Source organism: Conger conger, chromosome 7 (assembly GCF_963514075.1).
Source record: "Conger conger chromosome 7, fConCon1.1, whole genome shotgun sequence".
NCBI classification, from domain to species: domain Eukaryota; kingdom Metazoa; phylum Chordata; class Actinopteri; order Anguilliformes; family Congridae; genus Conger; species Conger conger.
This window is the reverse complement of record NC_083766.1, coordinates 44,295,200-44,317,178: the sequence shown is the minus strand read 5'-3', so window position 1 is coordinate 44,317,178 and position 21,979 is coordinate 44,295,200. Positions and strand designations below refer to the sequence as shown.

Here is a 21,979-nt window from a genome sequence, read left to right as displayed (position 1 = left end):
TAGAGCAGGAAGACGAGAAAATAAAATAAAAAATTAATTAAATAAAAGTTTCCAAAAACCGGAGTGAAAGTGAAGGTGTGAGCCAAAACAAGGAGTTGAAAGACTGATTACCGATTTCAGCATGGATTCCATGACTCTGAAGTACAGCCGGGTCCCAAGAGTAAACCGCTGAAAACCAAGCAGAGCAATTTAAATGCCTCCATTCTTAAAAATATATAAATGCAAGCTACAGAGATTGATGGGGAAAGAGTTCTGGCATCTTTCAGTCCCAACAAGGAAAATAAATTGATCCACACTGTTCCTGGATCACTATTACATTTTAGCCCCTTTTCCACCAGGTTGTAGGAACGCACGTCCAGAACCGTGAAGATCATTTAGATTAATTTATTAGTCAGTCTGTTACTCCAGTTATTGTAGTCGACAATTCTTTGTATTCCTGCTTCATTTTTTCCCCCCAGAACTGTTTCGCTGAGTGATCTACGCAAGGAATACTGATCATAGCTTACACCTCTGCAGTAAAGTCACAGATTTGATTTAACTTCTATATATTGTTTGTTTTATTTCCTGCAGTTCTACATCTGTGGTTATGACCGACCTAAGGCAGCACTTAAACCAATGTGTCAAATACGTTAATATTAGCTACAAAATCTCTGTACACCGTAGTCCATTACATTACATTATTGGCATTTAGCAGACGCTCTTATCCAGAGCGACGTACAGTTGATTAGACTAAGCAGGAGACGATCCTCCCCTGGAGCAATGCAGGGTTAAGGGCCTTGCTCAAGGGCCCAACGGCTGTGCGGATCTTATTGTGGCTACAAAGGGATTAGAACCACCGACCTTGCGTGGCCCAGTCATTTACCTTAACCACTACGCTAGTCCACTGCCAAAAGAGCATGATTCAGCTATAAACAGGAGACACATCAAATTGTATTGTCATTATATTACACGGTTCCGTGATCAATACTTGGTAAATGGTAAATGGCAGACATTTATACAGCGCCTTTATCCAAAGCGCTGTACAATTGATGCTTCTCCATTCACCCATTCATACACACACTCACACACCGACGGCGATTGGCTGCCATGCAAGGCCCCCGACAAGCTCGTCAGGAGCATTTTGGGGTTAGGTGTCTTGCTCAGGGACACTTCGACACAGCCCGGGTGGGGGATCGAACCGGCAACCCTCAGACTGCCAGACGACAGCTCTTACTGCCTGAGCCATTTCGCCCCAACTTCATTGATAAATGAAAGTTAGTTTACTTGGTCTGGACGTGTTGCGGTTTTTAATGTAAAATCAAAAACCAGCAGACTTTGTGGCAAGAACAAACATCACAGTACATACTGTACTATATGTTATGTTAATCTACATGGCCCAAGTTCTTGTCTTTGTGGACATTCCTAGCAATTGGAACTGTACTTCCCTCTAGGGTATTTCAGCACACATGCCCTTGGTTATGACAATGAGCTTTGTTGTATGAAGCTCTGGATAAGAACGTCTGCTTGTGAGCAATTGTAGGCCATTTAAATAGGCATGTCAGAGCGACGCTAGCGTCGCTCCGTCCCCGTTTGTGATGTTATGTTTCACCCCATCCCAGTCTGCTCTCTCCCTCGAAGACCCCCCCTGCGACGTGGGCCTCCACGGCGTCGGAACCCCTCAAACCTCAGCTATCCCCCGCTGACCCCCTGTGAGGACTTTGCTGTCACAGGGGGACTGTGGAACTGCCAGTCTGCCACTCGGAAGGCTGACTTCATCCCTGCGTATGCCTCCCTCCAGTCCCTACAATTCCTTGCCCTAACTGAGACCTGGATCACACCTGACAACACCGCCACTCCCGCTGCCCTCTCATCCTCCTCCTCCTTCTCGCACACTCCCCGGCCTTCCGGCCGTGGCGGTGGTACTGGTCTTTTAATTTCCCCCTCGTGGAAATTTTCTGTTCTCCCCCTCTCTGACCTGTCCATATCCACTTTTGAATTCCATTCTGTTGCAGTATCCTACCCTACTAAGCTTTTCATTGCAGTTATCTACCGTCCTCCAGGGCCCCTGGGAAACTTCCTTGATGAGCTAGACACCCTTCTCAGCTCCTTCCCTGAGGATGGCACCCCACTGATTCTCCTTGGAGACTTCAACATCCACCTAGAAGCCTCCCAGTCTGCTGCCTTCCTACCGCTAATCCACTCCTTCGGCCTCTCCCTGCAACACTCTCCTCCAACCCACAAGGCGGGCAATGTCCTAGACCTTGTCTTTGTAAGGAACTGCTCATGCTCCGATTTCACGGTTACCCCTCTGCATACATCTGATCACCACTTCATCTCATTCTCCCTCCCTCTTCCTCCCCATCCTCCTCCCCCTCCTCCCACCCACACTTCCTCAGCCCGCCGTAACCTCCGCTCCCTCTCACCCTCTTCCTTTGCCAGCACCGTCACCGCCTCACTCCCCCCTCTCGAATCCTTCTCCAAACTCCCCGCTGACTCTGCATCTGCCACCCTCCTTTCATCTCTCTCCTCCGCCTTTGACTCTCTCTGTCCCCCTGTCTCAAAGCCACCTCGCACATCCCCCCCAGTCCTTGGATATCTGACACCCTCCGTACCTCCAGGGCCAGCCTCCGCGCAGCGGAGAGGAAGTGGGGGAAATCCAGAGACGCTTCCGACCTCATGACTTACCAGTCTCTCCTGGCGGCATTCTCTTCCGATGTCACTGCCGCCAAAGCAAAATACTATCAAACGCAAATTCAGAACTCTGCTTCTAACCCCCGGAAACTTTTCTCCATTTTCTCCTCTCTCCTCAACGCACCGCCTCCTCCTCCTCAGTCCTCCTTCGCTGCTGATGACTTTGCTGATTTCTTCGATGAGAAGGTCGCAGTCATCCGCAGATCCATTACAACCGCCGCCCCCCCTCACTGTGCCCTTCCCCCCCTCTAGGCCCATCCCTTCCTTTTCCACTTTCTCCCCCCTTACGGACTCTGATGTTTCTCAACTCCTGCTCTGCCACCGCCCTACAACCTGTGCCCTTGACCCTATCCCCTCTTCTCTTCTCCAAACTATCACACCTGACATTCTCCCATTTGTCACCTCCCTTGTCAACTCCTCCCTGTCTTCCGGCTGTTTTCCGGCATCCTCCAAGAGGGCCCACATCACTCCGCTGCTAAAAAAGCCTACCCTGGATCCCTCCATCATCCAGAACTACCGCCCGGTATCTCTTCTTCCTTTCCTTTCTAAAACTATAGAACGAGCCGCTTCTACTCAACTTTCTTCCTTCTTTTCTAACAACAACCTGCTAGACCCCCATCAGTCTGGCTTCAGATCGGGCCACTCGACAGAGACGGCGCTCCTCTCTGTCAGTGAGTCACTCCATGCCGCACGAGCAGCCTCCCTCTCCTCTGTCCTCATTCTTCTAGATCTCTCCGCTGCCTTCGACACTGTGGATCACTCCATCCTCCTGTCTGCCCTGTCAGCAACGGGCATCTGTGGCACAGCCCTGGACTGGATTGAGTCCTACCTCTCTGGTCGCTCCTTCCAGGTTGCCTGGGCTGGTTCGGTATCGACACCTCGGCCCCTCGCCACAGGAGTTCCCCAGGGCTCAGTCCTTGGCCCGCTTCTTTTTTCTCTCTACACTCGCTCCCTTGGCCCTGTGATCACTGCACATGGGCTATCCTACCACTGCTATGCGGACGATACCCAACTCTTCGTCTCGTTCCCGCCGTCTGATACGCAGGTTTCAGCCCGTATCTCTGCTTGCCTGAGTGACATCCAGAGCTGGATGCACAACCACTATCTAAAGCTCAACCCAGGCAAGACTGAAATGATATTCATCACTGCTAATACCTCTTCCCATCTGGATCTCTCCATTTCCCTCGGGGATATTACACTTACGCCATCACCCAGTGCAAGGAACCTCGGCGTGGTGATAGACAGCAGACTGTCCCTCTCCGAGAACATTGCGGCAGTGACCCGGTCATGCAGGTTCTTCCTATACAATATACGGAGAATCCGCCCCTTTCTCACCCCCTACTCGACCCAGCTCCTGGTCCAAGCGATGGTTCTGTCCCGCCTGGACTACTGCAATTCCCTCTTGGCTGGCCTCCCAGCGTCCGCCATCAGACCCCTCCAACTCATCCAGAATGCAGCAGCTCGTCTGGTCTTCAACCTTCCCAAATACTCACATGTCACCCCCCTGCTTACTTCCCTCCACTGGCTGCCTGTCATGGCTCGCATCTAATTCAAAACATTGGTGCTAGCCTTCCAAGCAGTTAAAGGGTCTTCCCCAGCTTATCTGCAAAAAATCATCAGACCCTACACCCCTGCCAGACCTCTTCGTTCAGCCTCCACAGGCCGCTTGGCACCTCCCCCTCTCAGAACCTCCACCTCACGCTCACGACTACTGTCTGTTCTGGCTCCACGGTGGTGGAACGAACTCCCCGTTGAGGTCAGAACTATAGAATCTCTCCCCACCTTCAAGCGCAAGCTGAAGACACACCTCTTCAAACAGCACCTCTCCCCATCCCTCCCTACCTCCCTGTGAACCTTAATTGTTGTCTCTGTGACTTGTGTATCGGTATTTTAGTTGGCTAGGTAAGCAGTGTTTGGATAGTTAACTTTGGTGACTTTTGCTCTGTTTGTTTGTTTGTTCAAAAAAAAAAAAAAATGGCCCTTGTCCTTATCTTTGTTGTACAGGTAGCAGTTGAAATTGTACTTACCTCTAGGGTCTTTCAGCGAACTTATCCCTGGTTATGGGTATGCACTTTGTTGTACGTCGCTCTGGATAAGAGCGTCTGCCAAATGCCAATAATGTAATGTAATGTAATGCCAAATGGCTGCAATGTAATGTTATCACTCGGCCCACTGTTTTATAGGGAAACCCCAGTAATTGGCGGAAAGTCAGCATGCTATGTACCTGAGAGCCAATCTCCATGCAGCGCTGGCCCATGGCCTGTGCAAACCGCTGGCCGAAGTGCTCCCCGAGATGCCTCACCCTCTGGATGATCTCCTGAGTCGGGTCCACTGTGCAGTTCTGAGAGATGAGTACAGGGGACAGGGTCAGCAAAGCTTTGATTCAGCAGACACAATGCAGAACTCAAACCTGGGATTAAAAATAAATAAATAATAATAATATTAAAAACAATATCAAAAGACCCTGGAGCATTCCATCATACCGCAACCCCTTCTGACCGCAGGCTTTTAGACTGTCTTCTTAATGGCTTTGTGTTCTATTGCACTATTTGACGTTTTCAGCAAGAATTCTGCCGCCAAGAGAGAAATACTTGCCGATAGATCCAATAGTAGGGAATAAAGATAAATTATTCGAACAGGAAAATTCCGTGTGTCAAACAGCCTATCAAACAGCCTATCAAATCCAACTGCTCCACTTAAATCAGCCTTTGGAGAAAACATTGCTGACCACTCCAAACAACTAGACTCTGGGTAGAACACTACTCTGAGCTCTATGCCAGTGATAATACTGTCTCTGACGCAGCACTCAGCAATGTAGTGTCAACCCGTAATGGAAGAGCTTGACATGGAACCAACAACTGAGGAGCTAAGTAAAGCAATCAACAGCCTAAACTGCGGAAAAGCACCAGGCAGCGATGGGATCACAGCCAAAGTCCTAAAGCGTGGGAAGCCTGCTCCTCTTCTCAAACTCCACAAGCTCCCCTGCCTGTGCTGGGGGGAAGGTGCTGTCCCACCAGACATGAGATGCTAATCTCACTCTGTACAAGAACAAGGGAGACACGAGCGATTGTAACAACTACCACGGCATCTCTATTCAGCGTCACCGGCCAAATCTTTGCTCGGGTTGCACCGAATAGACTCCAGGTCCTCGCAGAGAAGCTTTACCCAGAGTCACAGGCCGGGTTCAGAGCAGGAAGATCAACAACAGACATGATCTTGTCTCTCAGACAGCTGCAGAGCAGAGAAAACCACTATACTCTTAGATATACCCTATCTAAGGGTAGCAAATGCCTCAAAGTGAATGCCTAAAAACTCATTGGCAAGCAGTTCATTCTACAGCAAGACAATGATTCCAAATATATTGCTCAACCAACAAAGAAGTTGTTTTTAAAGCTAGAAAAATGGTGGCCAAGTCAATCACCCGATCTGAGCCCAAATGAGCATGCCTTTCACATGCCAAATAGAAAACTTAAGGGGACTGTCCCCCAAACCAAAAAACGAAAAAGATGGCTGCAATAAAAGCCTGGCAAAGCATCATCAGAGAAGACACCCAGAAACTGGTTATCTCCAGAAATGCAGACTTCAAGCAGACATTGCATGCAAGAAAATACAAACATGGCTACTTTCATTTCCAAAACATTGCTGTGTCCGAAACACTATGGTGCTGGGTATAAACACTGCTGTCATTTCTACACAGTGAAGCCAAAATGTATGAAAACAAACATTCCTTTGATTTAAAGTAAATTGGGGGAAGCCTTCTGGTGGCATTCTCAAATTAACGTTGGTGCGTGCTTGCTCGACCGCGACGTATACTAATATCCCATGATAGGTAAACAAAGCAAGTTTCTTTAATTTAAAGAAATAAGTTAAATAAATACTCCATTGATGGATCAAGGGCTTTCAGAGGACTTTTGATCACATCGGGTGTTTGTGATTTAACGTTGGTGCGCGCTTGCTTGGCCTTGATGTATGAAACGTATCCGTTGTCTGTTTAAGCGTTTATTGTAGTACTGTAGTTGTTAATGTTTAAAGTATAGTGCTTTGCACGATCTTGTGTTGGTGTACCGATATTTAAAAGTTTATGCATTTTTTTCTTGGTGGACTCACAGTAGTATTACTGGCAGTTGTGTTGTTTAGTTTCAGAGTCCAAAAAAAAGTTTAAGAACAGTTGAAGAAAAGTTGAGAACCGTAAGATATTTTGAGTGCTAATATTAAGTTGTGCCAAAAAAGAAAAAAACTGTGCAGCCTAACTTAAGAAACGGTAGTCTGTTTAAATAAATAAGATGGCAGTTGCGTGTCCTTCCGGCGAGTGACAAGAAAACACCTTTCTATAGTTTGAGAAATTTTAGTTGTTGGTGAACTTCAGCCTTGTGACTGAGATCATGTTTGCAAAACGTGGTAGGAGTCAGTTTCCCACGACTAAGAAGGGCAGAAAATCCGTGCCTGAAGTAGAGAGCGATTTCGTTAAGGATACAAAGGGATTTATTCAGTCGTGTTTGAAGTTGTAAGACGTTGAAAGGTACCATTGAAAATAAATACTTTCAAATTGACAAAGATAGGGTTTGGAGCTTGAATGATATAAAGAAGGCATATGGTAAATTTCAACGTGTGCCAGATAAACGTAACCTTCCCCCTTGCTGTGCTAAATGTCAGTCATATGCAACGGCGGAAAGGCTGAGACAGACTCCTTGACATTGAAAGAGAAAAAGTAAAAAATCTAGCTGACAAATTGAGTGTCAAAGCAAAGAGGGCTAAGAAAGATGCAGAAATAATAGCATTAAAAAAACAAATGAAAAATGTATTTGAAAAAATTATTGGCCCCTGACAGTGAAGCGTTGGCAAGATGAGTTCAACCTTCTGCCCCACCTTCTTATCAGGAAAGGAAGCCTGTTGTTTTAGCTCGTAACGATGAACGGACAAGCAGTGATAGTGAATCAGACAATGACATAGCACCTCAGTTAAGGGCAGTAACACAAAGACAGGTAGAGGGTGAAATTCAGTTCACCCATAAACCAACCAAGCCCCAAGATATTGACATGTGGTCGCAGGATTTAAAACATCCACATGTTGCCGGCATAGATACATGGACTAGAATTTGTTTGATTAGTTCAAAAATCATTTATTGTCTGCATCCTTATGATGGCGCACAGTTGATGGCGACAGTGGTTGCTGTTTTTGCTGAACAGTTTTCTGAAACCTTTCTAAGACATTCAGGAATCAAAGAGATAAAACGTGACAACTTCCCCTCCGGTGTAAATGGCCCCCTCAAAACAACGTTCATGCAAGCGTTGCTACCAGAGCTACGATCTGCCACCAAACTTAGCATACCAGATCGATTTGCACAAGTTTGGTGGAACCCAAAATCTAAGATCCAGAGGTGTGCCCTTCGTCAGCATAACAATAGTGACAGGCATGTGAAAGTTCCCGTTAAACGGACACCAGCACCCCCGGGGCCGTTTTGTCACCTGCAAGTTGACTAATTCCTTGCCTAGGTGTAAAGAGTACAACGATGTGCTGGTCAATGTTGATAAGCTTCCGTCGAACGAGGAAACTTATCTGACAAAGAGGGGGACAGCTTTACACACAGCAAAGGTCTTGACAAGAAATATCATTCCGAAATGGGGGTTGCCAGAACAGATTGATTCCATTCCAGGGCAATGGTGTACAAACCACAACGCGTCTACATAAGAGGCGAAGTGGGATGGGCCATTTCAGGTTCTGTTCACAACTGACGCAGCAGTTAAACGGCAAGGCAAAAATAGATGGGTTCATGCTAGCTTTTGCAAACTTATTGAGTGATGTAACAAAGTCATAACCATTCTGACCAGAGACGAGACGACCAGACATCCCCCACACTATGATGTCATAAAGCAGTTGTCTCTACCCTATGGCAAGACAATAAGGCCTCCAAGAAAGGAACATACATTGCTGCAGTCTTGGAGCCCTGAAAATAACAACAAATTCTTGCCATGAATGGGACCAGAGACAGAGACAATCACAGACACAAACCAATATAAACAAGACGTATTCATACACCTATACCGATTCAAGTTTTATTTTAATTTTATTATTTCCTTATACATTATTTTTATAGTATGGAGTTCGCATGTTCTCCTTGTGCCCACGTGGGTACTCCGGTTTCCACCCACAGTCCAAAGACATGCAAATTATTATTGTTATTATATTTCGGGCAACATGGTTGCGCAGTGGGTAACACTGTCACCTCACAACAACAAGGTTTTGTGCGGAGTTTGTCTGCGTGGGTTCTCTCCGGGCACTCTCCTCCCACAATCTAAAGACATATAGGTTTAGACCATTTCACAGGGCTTTGCTGCAAAAGAGCATGTGTGCTCAGTCAACCTTATTATTATTATATTCAATTTCATGGTCAGCATACATCACGTATTGTGTCACACCGATGTATATTTAATTTCTATTTCTGTACTTTCTTTAAATGATGGTTGATCATAGATGTATATGTGATCATATCATCAGAGGGGGAAATTGTTAGATTTCGGTGTTTTCAAGATATAACTGATTTAAAATGTGTTACACTCAAGTTCTGCTCCTATTCCCACACCTTCAAATGCATGTCTCCACAGTCACCCTGTTTTCCCCACTCTATTTAAATTTCCTTTGAAATGCCTTGATTTGAGGTCTAGGTGCCGATAACCATTTGTCTTTGGCCTAACCAGGAAACCTGTCAATAGACATTATCATATCTAAAAGAGTGTTTTGTCACAGAGGATGAAGCACTTCCTTTCAGATAGTTTCCATTTGTTCCACTCGTCTTGCACCCTCAAATTTCAAGTAACGACTCTTTCTTTCCTGAACGCAATTTGAAGTACCAGCAGCAAACATAGTTATAACTATTCAATTCTAAACACAGGATTAGAGCATAGTACGCATTTAACAATCTAAGTATGGTTTAATAGCAAGAAAAATTTCTATGCAGAGTTGATTTTGGTAAAATGCCAAGCTGTTCAGCACTGAAAAAATTCAGGGAAGGGCAACCAGATTGATTCCATGTATAAAAGTTAAAAGTTATGAGGAGCGACTTAATCTCTTTAAGCATACTAAAAGAGTCATTCCATGTCAAATGTGGGTTTGTAGTAAATGGTTGGCATTTATATAGCGCCTTCCAATGCACTGTACAATTGATGCTTCTCATTCACACAGCCAGGCAAGGCACCAACCAGCTCGTCAGTTAGGTGTCTTGGTCACCCAGGCTGTGATCGAACCGGCAATCCACCAACTGCCAGATGGCTGACTTACCTCCTGATACCCCAATACCCTCAATATCACTATCGTTTAGAAATGTTGCACTTTTTCTGAATCTAAATCCAAGGCCTTATTTATATATAACAAAAAAAAAAAGGCATGCAGTACAGGCATTCTTAATGATTTTGGCATACAGACATGTTTGTCTTCCATCCAACAATGTTTGGCTAGGAACAGTACTTGTCACGGTATAAATGTCCAAACATGGATTCCCCAGAGAAGGCATTTTTGAGGTTATTGAAATGAAATGCCATCAACGGCTGAAAAAATATGAAAAAGGAATCGAACAGAAATATTTCACAGGCCAAATGTTTGGGACCCAATCATGATCTAGTTTGGTATATGGTTCGAACAAAATCACAGACGGTGCTGCACAACCTTATCTAATTTGACAGGGAATGGCCCAAAAGGAAACTTCTGGGGCTTTTCATTAAAGGTGAACTATAAGCAATTCTGGGTGAGTTCAGTTCAGCCTTTTGCATGCTTTATCCAAGACCATTGCATGTTCACACTCAAACCACAGGAGATGATTAATGGGGCAGCCTGTAGCCAAGTGGCTAAGGCACATGACTGGGACCCAGAAGGTCACTGGATCAAGACCCATGATAAGATAAGATCTATTATAAGATCCACAGTAGTTGGGCCCTTGAGGAAGACCCTTCAGCAAGACCCTTGAACTAGGGGGGACTGGCCCCTGATAAGTCAAATTAACTGAGTCGCTTTGAATAAAAGTGTCAGCTAAATAGCAAATTATGCGTTTGCTCTAGATAATAATTGCACTTGTGTTTAATTATTTTAGTATTCAGGGTATTTTATCTGCCAACTGTGGTATTGCTACTTGAAAGTTATCTGATTATTCTACAATGGTTCAAGTTATCAAAATTTACTTGGAACCGTACTTCCCTATAAGGTTTTCAGGGCACTTGTCCCTGGTTCTGATTTGCACCTTATTGTACGTTGCTCTGGATAAGAGTGTCTGCTAGATGACTATAATGTAATATAAATATTACTAGGAAAATTGCCCGAACATCTCGCATTCACTGGCATTGCAGAACACTGGACCTACCTTGAAATACTGAGTGACCTACCTTGAAATACGCAGACAAGACGTCTGATGGCTCATCACTGGCAGAGGCAAGGACAACCTTGAGCTGCTGAATGGAATTCATGGCCACTCTGTTGAGAAGCAAAATACCTTTTAGTAAACAAATAAACAGAAAAACAGAAAGATGCAGGACATTTAAAGCAGGACATTTATTTTGCTTACAGATAGAACCTAATAACAGAGCTATTAAATCAGCCAATTCCACATCGTACAGATACAATAGGAAAGATTTTTGCATTAAGACATTGTTACAAGACCATCATAAATCTCACCTTATCATTGAAAAAGGCACAGTGACTCACCCTCTGCCTGTGTTTAAGGCAGAGGGTGAATAAATAGCTCATAAAATAGTTGGTTAGGTAAAGTCAAAACTTCAAAAAGACAAAAATATATACATATAAATAATGTTGAGTAGCACAATAAATATACACAAATAAACACTATGAAGCTTTCCAAAACAGTGCATGAGCAGGGGGGGATTTCAACGTCAGCATGTTCACGGGAGGGGGGGGGGGGGTGAAGAACAGTGTTGTGGTTTGAGGGTGTTTGTTGCTGCAATTCCTCTCTTGACCGTTAGTCTGAAATGACCTATTGTACCTTTAATTTATGATATACAGTAATAGGCAATGAAACAAGATGTTGCTCAGTTTAAAAACTGATTGATTGATTCATAATTTATTAACGCATTAGGAAATTATTTTTGTCATGCAGACATATAAATGCCCTCACTGAACTCACTGAACTCACTGAACTCACTGAACTCACTGAACTCACTGAACTCACTGAACTCACTCAACTCACTCAACTCACTCAACTCACTCAACTCACTCAACTCACTCAACTCACTCAACTCACTCAACTCACTCAACGATTGGCTGCCATGTAAGGCACCAACTAGCTGATCAGGATCAGTTGAGGGCTAGGTATCTCGCTCAGGGACACTTCCAACACACCCAGGGTGGGATCAAACTGGCAACCCAGACTGCTCTTACCTCCTGCTAATGTCGCCCCCAGAAGAGAACTATTTGTTGCGGTATCAGTTGCATCATTTTGGTACACACGCAGAAGTGAAATAAAAAAATTAAAAACATTATTTCCTCACGACTTGAACTGACAAGTGCAGTCCCCCACAAAGGAAATGTGTGGGGGAACAAAGGAGCCCTGGACACAGAGTAATGTACTGTAGGAACTGGCTACCTGACACTGTTACGAAATTGCCACTGGAAAAACACCTGGACTGGTTGCATGACCTGGGTGAGAAAGGGCTGAGCTCACCTGACAGGGGTTTGGGGGGGGATGACAAGCTCTTCCTCCGTCGGGTTTTTCTTGGGGGTTCTCTCGAGCTGCATCCTGAGGAAAGGGGAAGAATGCGGTCACACTCAAAGGAACCAAATACAAACTGCCGTCCAGCGACTATGAACCATGAACCAGACAATGCCATTGAGTAACACGCAAAGCTTTTTTTTTTTTTTTTTCCAGACTCGGCGAAAATACTATATTCAAAATACCTTTACCCTTTAGACCCAGGCACAATCCCAGCAGATTTTCGCGAAGATTAACAGAATTCTTTCATTTCAATAGGTACAGTTTTCTTCATAATACAATTAATTGAATATTCTCAGGGACACCCCTTTGTACTTAAACAGTAGTACAGGAACCCTGCTTTTGAACAGAGGGGTAGGGAGGTGTGAGTGAGAAAATGGCAGTATGTATGCATCTGTATGAGTGGGTGCACATATACATTCAGATTTTAAGTATTGACTGACTACGTCTAAATAGCAAATGTGATGTATTACGTAATGTGTCACAGTACAGAGCAGTACACTACAACAGTACTCACAAGTCTATTTCGCTCATTTGAAGAGTTTTGTCATGATCCAAAAAGAGCCTGGCATCAAAGTCCTTGCTTTTGAGGTAAAGTTCTTCGTATTGATTGGAAAGCTCAAAGGTCTGAAAGACATGATTAAAATTTCCAGTCCCAAAGCTCATTCAAGAAGTTCATCATTAGAAAGAAAAAAATATATACACCTTGGTATAAAATGTATTTTCCAATATTGCATACACACCAAGACAGCATGTACTCTGCAAAACATACTATCAAACATATGACCTACTATACCAAATGGTTTTGGATGTTTTTTCGAGAATAAATCCAAAACAAAGGTGAAAAATTCAATCGAAACAGAAAAACAATTCACAACAAAATCACCCTTCAGTATTCACATTCCCATTCACATTCAAATGATTTGTGAGTAATTGAAGAGATCTTGTCCGGAAATAATTCTATTGTTCAAAAGAATAGGAGTGGATTTGGCTAACGTGATGTGGGGGAACCTCAACACCAACTTAATATTGGACCTGTAACATAATCTCTAATAACACCAAATTTGTTCAGAGGTACCCATTTAAGCGAAAAATAGTACTTATTTATTTGTTTTCAAATATCACCTGTTGTTAAAAGCAAAAGAACTTACATTTTTCTAGCAGTATTCTGTAGCTGAGCAAGATTACCTCCTGACCTTCATGAACCATGACTCTTTGGATAGTGCCATAGTAAAAGTACATAAAGCACAACACCAGTGTTGGGCTGATATCAGACAAAATTGGATACTTTTTATAGTATTGTGCAGGGAAAATGGCTTTGGGCTGCTTGTCGTAATTTGGGTTATTTTTAATTTGATTAAAATAACCCAAAGTTAATCATTCACATACAGCACTGGTGCGGTTTGTCCCTCCTATGCCTATTGCTCGGTTGTCATTGCACCAAGCCTGTCAATTTGTAAAGTTCTATTACGTGTAACAGTATGTGAAACAATTTTTGGTCCAGATGTTTTCACAATTTATTAAAACTTGCATATTTTATGAAATAAAACATTTTCGTACTCTGTATCCCACATGCCACACGAAATGTAACAATTGTGAAGCAAGTTTCAAAATACCATTGTGGAAGTTTTATTTTGCCTTCAAATGTTGGATATTCCTCATTCACTTCAATGGGAGGTCCAATGTTTTGCACTGAAAGCGCACTTGCCTGTTTAGATAAATAAGCATGTCTATTGCATATACAATGTTACGACCTCTGTCGTATGCTTTTGTGCTTGTAGTTATGCATCTTGGCTGGATGCACGACCATCTTCCGGTTTACCACAGATTGACATTTTATGGTTTGTTCCTTTGAAAAAGGCCGCCATTTCTACCGATCGGGGTAGACTAGCTCTGCGAACCTTTGTGCATGAGACTGTGGATTAGTGATTGCTTCGACTTGTGTATGACCTTCTTGGTGTTTGACTTATGACTCTCACTTAGCCCTCTTATTTGTTTGCCATTTGGATACCGTGTATGACCATTACCTCGTTTGTCTTCGCATAGCCCGTTTTGAATCTGTTTGCCGATTGGATTTTGACCCTTGCATCCCTTATGACTGATTCCTGCCCAGCCCTTTTTGATCTGGTTGCCCCAGTGTCTCACTTGTACTCAACTCTGTTACTTTGATTTGCCCCTCTGCTTGCTGTAAAGTTAGAGTTTCTACAGCTGGATTGCATCCTTCCAACAGGACACCGTTTGTTATTTTTCCTTCATTTTGTTTTGAAGGCGATCCTGGGAGGAGACTTTGGTCCACTCCTCTTTGCAGATCCTCTCCAAATCCTTAAGGTTCTGAGGCTGTCGCTTGGCAACTCGAAGCTTCAGCTCCCCCCACAGATTTTCGATGGGATTTAGGTCTGGAGACTGGCTAGGCCACTCCAGGACCTTAATATGCTTCTTTTTGAGCCACTCCTTTGTTGCCTTGGCCGTATGTTTTGGGTCATTGTCATGTTGGAAGACCCATCCACGACCCATTTTCAGTACTCTCACTGAGGGAAGGAGGTTGTCGCCCAAAATTTCCGGGTCTCAATACGGTGAAGTCGTCCTGTCCCCTTAGCTGAGAAACACCCCCAAAGCATAAGGTTTCCACCTCCATGCTTCACAGTGGGGATGGTGTTCTTGGGGTTGTACTCAGCATTTCACTTCCTCCAAACACGGCGAGTCGAGTTGATGCCAAATAGCTCTATTTCGGTCTCATCTGACCACATCACCCTCTCCGAAGCCTCCTCGGGATCATCCAGGTGTTCTTTGGCAAACTTCAGACGGGCCTGTACATGTGCCTTCGTCAGCAGAGGAACCTTGTGCGCACAGCAGGATTTTAATCCTTCATGGTGTAGTGTGTTACTGATGGTTCTCTTTGTGACTGTGGTCCCAACTGCCTTCAGGTCATTAACAAGCTCCTCCTGTGTAGTAACGGGCTGATCCCTGACCTTTCTCATGATCATTGATATCCCACGAAGATCTTGCGTGGAGCCCCAGACCGAGGGAGATTGGCGGTGACTTTGTGTTTCTTCCATTTTCTAATAATTGCTCCAACAGTTGTTAAATTCTCACCAACCTGCTTGCTTATTTTCTTGTAGCCCATCCCAGCCTTGTGCAATTTTGTCCCTGATGTCCTTAGACAGCTCCTTTGTCTTGCCCATGGTCGAAACGTTGGAATCTGATTGATTGTGTGGACAGGTGTCTTTTAATACAGCTACCTAACGATGTAACGAGTTTTGGGTAATGAGTTGAGATTAGTAGTGCTTCTTAATGGAAAACGAACTGGTCTGTGGGAGCCAGAATTATTGCTGATTGGTACGGGATCAAATACTTATTTCATGCAAAAATACGATAATAAATGTATTATTGTATTGTTCTTGTGGATTATTCTGTGATATTCCGTCTCTCAAGGAATGTACCTATGATTAAAATTCTACACAGTTCCATTCTTTGTAAGTGGGCAAACCTACAGAATCAGCAAGGGATCAAATAATTATTGCTCCCACTGTATACAGTACATTCATACATACATATATACACACACTGTGCACTTTATTAGGTAGACCTGTACACCAGCTTGTCAATGCAAAGATATAATCGGCCAATCATGTGGCAGAAATTAAATGCACAAAAGCATGCAGACGTGGTCAAGGGGATCAGCTGTTTTCAGACCAAATATCAGAATGGGGATGAAATGTGATCCAAGTGACTTTGACCATGGAATGATTGTTGGTGCCAGGCACGGTGGTTTCAGAAACTGCTGATCTCCTGGGATTTTCACGCATAACTGTCTCTAGAGTTTGCAGAGAATGGGACAAAAAACTAAAAACATTCAGCAACCAGCTGTTCTGCGGGCAAAAAAGCCTTGTTAATGAGAGGTCAGTGGAAAAAGGCCAGACTGGACAAAGCTAACAGTAATGCAAATAACCACATATTAAAACAGTGGTATGCAGAGGAGCAACAAGTACAGCAGCAGAAGACCAATAACTCCAAAAAATAAGTCTAGTATCGAGTGAAGAATAGAGTACAGAGTGATCTTGTGTGCTCTTGTGTGAATGACTTTAAGACAGAAATTCACATACCTCAGGTAGCTCCTCAGTGCCCGACAGGCCCATCGACTCCAAGAAGGCAGAGAAGCTGGTCATGCAGACATCCTTCACCTGAGAAGAAGTTCATGTCTACATTGAGCTTTTACAGCAGAGCAAGGAGACACATTAAATTAGATACATATATTCTATAGTTGATGAGTGGCTTATCCTGCTGGATTTAACCATAGAAGATAAAATAATACTATTGTCAATAAAATTACTATGTCAATAGGCTACTCTGACACAAAACGCCAACCAAGATTCAGGCGCACGCACGCACGCACGCACGCACGCACGCACACACGACTGTAGCTCCCTACTCATTTGAAGAAAAAACTGCCATTGGTAATAGTAGAAAGTGTTGCAAGACTGAATCTGAATCTGTATGGGGCGGCCGGTAGGGTAGTGGTTAAGGTACATGACTGGGACCCACAAGGTCATAGTGGATGGATAGGTAGATGGCAAAAAAGTTAAAAGAAGTTCCTAAGCCTGTTGGTGCAGGAACGGAGGCTCCTGTAGGGCCTCCCAGATGGAAGAAGGGTAAACAGTCTGTGGTTTTGGCATCTGTGACAGGACAGCCAGCGGTGGAGTCAACAGATGAGGCCAGATCATTTATTATTAAAATACCCCTATCTGTGTGGTCTAGTCCACCGGTATCCCGCAAAACACCCCTATTTCTATGTAGTGGTACAGCTGCGCGATTTCCCAAGAGAACCAGGAAGTGTATGCATGTTGAACAGTGGTTAAACTGCATACAGAGTTGTAATATTGACGTTTTAATCAATAACTGAGAATATTTTTACAGCCAGAGTGAATGTTTGCATTTAACGATTCCGGACAAACGTTTCTGTGAAAATCTGTATTGATCTCAAACATGCTGTACATGCAAGGAGGCTGAAGAAAAAAATTGTAAAGCGAGACTTGAATGACCCTTGACTTTGCTGGCTACAGGAAGCGTTTACAATAGATAAAGATGCCAGAGGAGGAGTACAAAGTACGAATTAACAGGGTTCCCAAACGTTTTCACAGGGCCATTTTTAACTTTGTACCAGTTCGCTTCTCTTCACTTAGATATTAACAGTAAAATGCTTTTTGACAAGGGGCACTAAAATTTGCAGTTGGGGAAAAAACCGTTGCCCTTTTTTAGCTGCGAATATATTAGTTGTCACGACTCTTGATTTATAATGAGGTCTGATGTTAAACACCCTGAAGTGGTTTATTGCCTGAAGTCCGGGAATATCTATCAACAGAGTTTGTATATATCCTTAAAATAATGCGGTTTTAAAATGTCGTCCATTAGCCTGAAAGAAACATAGCTATGTAACTATACACATCCACTTGTACACTGCTACAATGTAACCCTGTCACTAACTAGTTTAGCTAATGCTAATCATGCAGTGGTCCATCTTAATTCATGTTAATTTACCTAATGTTAACATCAATGTTAATTAGCTACACTGTCGTCTTTAACATAGCCTACATATGTGGAAACTATGACTAGACCAAGTCATATTCATTTGTTGAAACCATTTCTATAGCTATATGGAAAAAAACGAATTGAAAATGGCATCTTAAACAAGGGATACGAGCAAGCAGCTGTTTACATTTTTGTTCTTGTTTTGGTGGAAGGGAAAACATTATCCAGTCGAGGCACTTTTTGAGAGACAGGCCACTTTTTACTGGACTGTCCAGCAGGTTATCGGTCATAATAATTATCGTATCCATACTTGCTAAAATGACAAAATGTTTCAGAAAATCCTTTCTTTTTAGATGCCAATATTATTTCATTGACAGGTAAGCTATTGCAAATTGATGCCGTTACAATCAGTTGCGAATGGAATCTTCAAAAGTGTTCATTCAACATAGCCGTACATCGTTACTGTGCATTTACTGGGAATTAAAGACCTCCAGCCAATCAGAAACGAGTATTTAACCAAGCCCATAATAACCAGTTCACAATAAGGGATATTGGAATAATTTTTTGTAACAGCAGGAAAGTTTAGTAAAAGACGTATTTTTGAATGTTGTATTCATTTTTATTGTCTTAATTGTTAGTTAGCGCATGCCTAAAAAACAACCTCATGCAAAATATAAAGCTGATGGCTATATAAGAGTAATTGAGTACTTGAGCAATTCATAATCCGAATAGACACATATTTCATTATTCGACTATCAAAATACAGTGGTACCTTGACTTACAAGTGCACCAACTTACAAGTTTTCCGAGTTACGAGCCGTCTCTCGTTTTTTTTGCTTTGTGTTGCGAGCCAAAATTTGAGGTACGAGCGAGCGAAAGTGAATGTGGGAGAGACTGTCATAGTTTATTGAAAGGAAACACCCGGAAAAGGTTGCAACTGGTCATGCGTCGGCGCCATTTAATGACACCTGCCTAACTCATTTCCGAAACATTCTGAAAGGGAGGAAGAAACAAACCTCCTTGGACAGGTTTTTATTGAAACACCCTGCAGATGAAAGTGGGGAAAGCGTGGCGAAAAAGCCAAAAAAAAACAGTGAAGAAGATTAAGTTTAGCGAAAGTGAAGTGAAAAAAAAAAAAAATTGGAGCAATTAAGGAAAACCAGTTTATTTCTTTACATTCTGTTTTATTATGTTTTTATACAATACAGTGCTATTTTTCTTATTTAAAAACACGTAACAAAAAAAATGGGGTGTTTTTTCGGGGGCTGGAACGGATTAATAGCATTTCAATTAAAGTGCGGAAAGAGTGGCGAAGATTAAGTTAAACGAAACTGAAGTGGGAAAAAAAAATGGAGCAATTAAGGTACGTACAGTAATTACACTTTATAAAACCAGTTTATTTATTACATTCTCTTTCATTATGTTTTATTTTGTTTTCATACAATACAGTGCTATTTTTCTTTATTTAAAAACACGTAACAAAAAAATTGGGGTGGTTTTTTTGGGCCTGAACGGATTAATGGCATTTCAATTAATTTCAATGGGGAAAATGAATTTTCCCACCATAGGATTTATTTAAATCTTTAAAAGTTAGACATTTTCTGAATCGTCATTAATTCATCTTGTTTCTATCAGTGATTCGGCGTGATCGGACAGTTCTGTAGCTACATGTAAATTACGTCAGAAGGATACAGCACTGTTATTTGCTACCTAAACTTTGACGCACGCTCGAGAGCGTTAACATGATTGAAGTCTGACATGTCTATTGTCAAAATCCATTGAAACTATGAAAAAGTAACCAGGGACTTTGGACTTATAAGGCTGGACATACCAAGTACCCAGCAAAAATATTGATTAGCTAGCGAGCTAAGCTAACGGCGTTCTGTGTTGCCACACATCAATTTACTGTACGAGCACATAATGCTTACGCCGGTCTGCCCGCTAGCAAGCGATTATGTAGCGATAGCTATTTAACGATAGCTAAAAGACCGGCGTTTTGCAACGCTTACGTTGTTCTTTTTTTCTTCAGACTAATTTGCGTAAACTCCCTTTATCCCTTTAGTCTTTAGCCCCCGGTGGAAATGCAGGCTGAAGGAACCTTTTGTTCATTGCGTACTTGTTCCTGGGAGTTAAATTCCCAGGAACTCCCGGTCGAAAAGAGGCAATAGATACAACTGGAACCCTTAAAGAGTCAACTTATCAACTAGCATACCACGGTTGGCAGCTAGAACACCCTGAATACTACAACAACTATACATAAGTGCTAGTACACCCTATGGAATACACAAGCTAATCAAAGTGGTGAGGTAGGGAGGGGAAGAGGTGTGAAAAGCACAATAGGTTCGGCAGCTTTGTTATCTTGGTTATGTTAATGACAATGTGCTTGTTTTCAATGCATTAGGGGGAATGTTACAATGCAAAGTTCATTTTGTCAGGACGTCTAGTTTATGAGCATTGCGAATCGGCAATTGCTCTGGCTCATAACACAAACAAATTGCAGCTACTGACAGAGGCAACTAACTCCCCATTTACCCTTACAGTAAAGTAAAAATGCAATGTTCATGACCCATGATTAATGTTCTTCAAGAAATCATAGGCTGACCAACCAGTAACAACATAGGCCTATAGGCTAATGACAGCAACACACGTCCACAAAGGATGTAGGGTAAATATTGGGCGCATTTAATAATAATAATCATCATAATGCAAACGCGCCAAAACAGTGGGAAAATGATTAGTCTACAGAACAAATTACATTGTAAGTCATTGCATCAGTCCTCCGTGGTGCCTCCTGAGCTCAAAATTGGTGGGGGCGAAAACTTTTCTTTAAACTAATCATTGATCTCAAATTGTGTTAATGAATTTCTCTTGGAAAAAAAAGTGTGCAAACAGGACTAATCAATTGGCAAGTAACACAGTCTTTACGTATTAAATCATGATTTCAATTTAATCATTTTATCCATTAATTGAATCACTCAGTACCCTAGCCTACATGAGTACAAAAGATACACCACCCTATTGTTGCAATGTGCACAATTTCGTAATGCAAATAAATACTGGGTTAGCTTTCAGAATAATCAACAATAAGAAAACATGCGCTTCAAGATGTGGCAACAATCTACACAATGCAGCTATTTCGACTCCAGTCTAATTTGCGTTGCGTTGCTAAAATGTGCACAATTTTGTAATGCAAATAAAAATAAACACATAAGGCACACAGTCCCCTCCAAAAGTATTTGAACAGCAAGGCTTTGAACTACACTTCCCAGGTACAGGACACTTACGCGACGTCAACCCCGGCATGATGTCAAGTTAAGGTTCAGTCAATACTGCAACGGCGGGAGCAATAAACTTTCACAGGATAAAAGCTAGGACAAGCATTGTTCTCCAAGTCAAACAATACTAATGGCAATATCATTTATTTTTAGGGCTTTTCAGTTTGGATAACTGGACACTGGTGATGTGTAGCCAAATAGTGAAAACAGTTTTCCATCAAAATCATCTTGGGAAATTTTACGTTTGACACAGCTCGGCAGTTAGTCGGCTATCAACAACAGTATGGACACAACCAGTGCTCGGTTTAGAGTTGATGGATAAACAATAAACTGAACAAACACATGTGACCTGCTCCATCATTTTGAGTCAAATTGACCCAGAAACAAATGTTTATTTTTAGGTTAGTTTCATATGTTGTTATAAAGAGGAGAATACTTACATTGCACGGTATATAACATCCCAATATCATCTTGGGCAGGGGTGTCCAATCTTATCCAGAAAGGGCCGGTGTGTGTGCAGGTTGTTGTGTTAGCACAGGACTAAGACATCTGATTCTACTCATCAAGGTCTTGATTAAAGACCACGATAAGTTCATTCGTATAATCAGGTGTGTTACTGCTGGGTTAAAACAAAAACCTGCACCCATGCCGGCCCTTTTAGGATAAGATTGAACACCTCTGATCTAGGGTGACAATCGGCATAAATAATTTTTTATTCACTTTTATTCACTTGAGCGACAACAATGGCTCCCTCCTTTTTCAACTCCTACACCCGGCACTCGGATTTGGACTTCGGAGC

General features: G+C 42.7%; 1 protein-coding gene across 4 annotated transcripts in view; it reads right to left on the bottom strand.

Annotated features, from left to right (window-relative positions):
* Positions 1-21,979, bottom strand: part of rb1 (retinoblastoma 1) — a 139,227-nt gene that overhangs the window by 77,181 nt on the left and 40,067 nt on the right. For all 4 annotated transcript variants that reach the window (XM_061247871.1, XM_061247872.1, XM_061247873.1 and 1 more), the window contains 6 exons: positions 16,483-16,560; positions 12,897-13,006; positions 12,332-12,406; positions 11,040-11,127; positions 4,895-5,011; positions 112-168 (listed from right to left, as the gene is read on the bottom strand). In XM_061247871.1, coding sequence (XP_061103855.1) covers positions 112-168; positions 4,895-5,011; positions 11,040-11,127; positions 12,332-12,406; positions 12,897-13,006; positions 16,483-16,560 — 525 coding nt within the window. The remainder of the gene's footprint in view (positions 1-111; positions 169-4,894; positions 5,012-11,039; positions 11,128-12,331; positions 12,407-12,896; positions 13,007-16,482; positions 16,561-21,979) is intronic.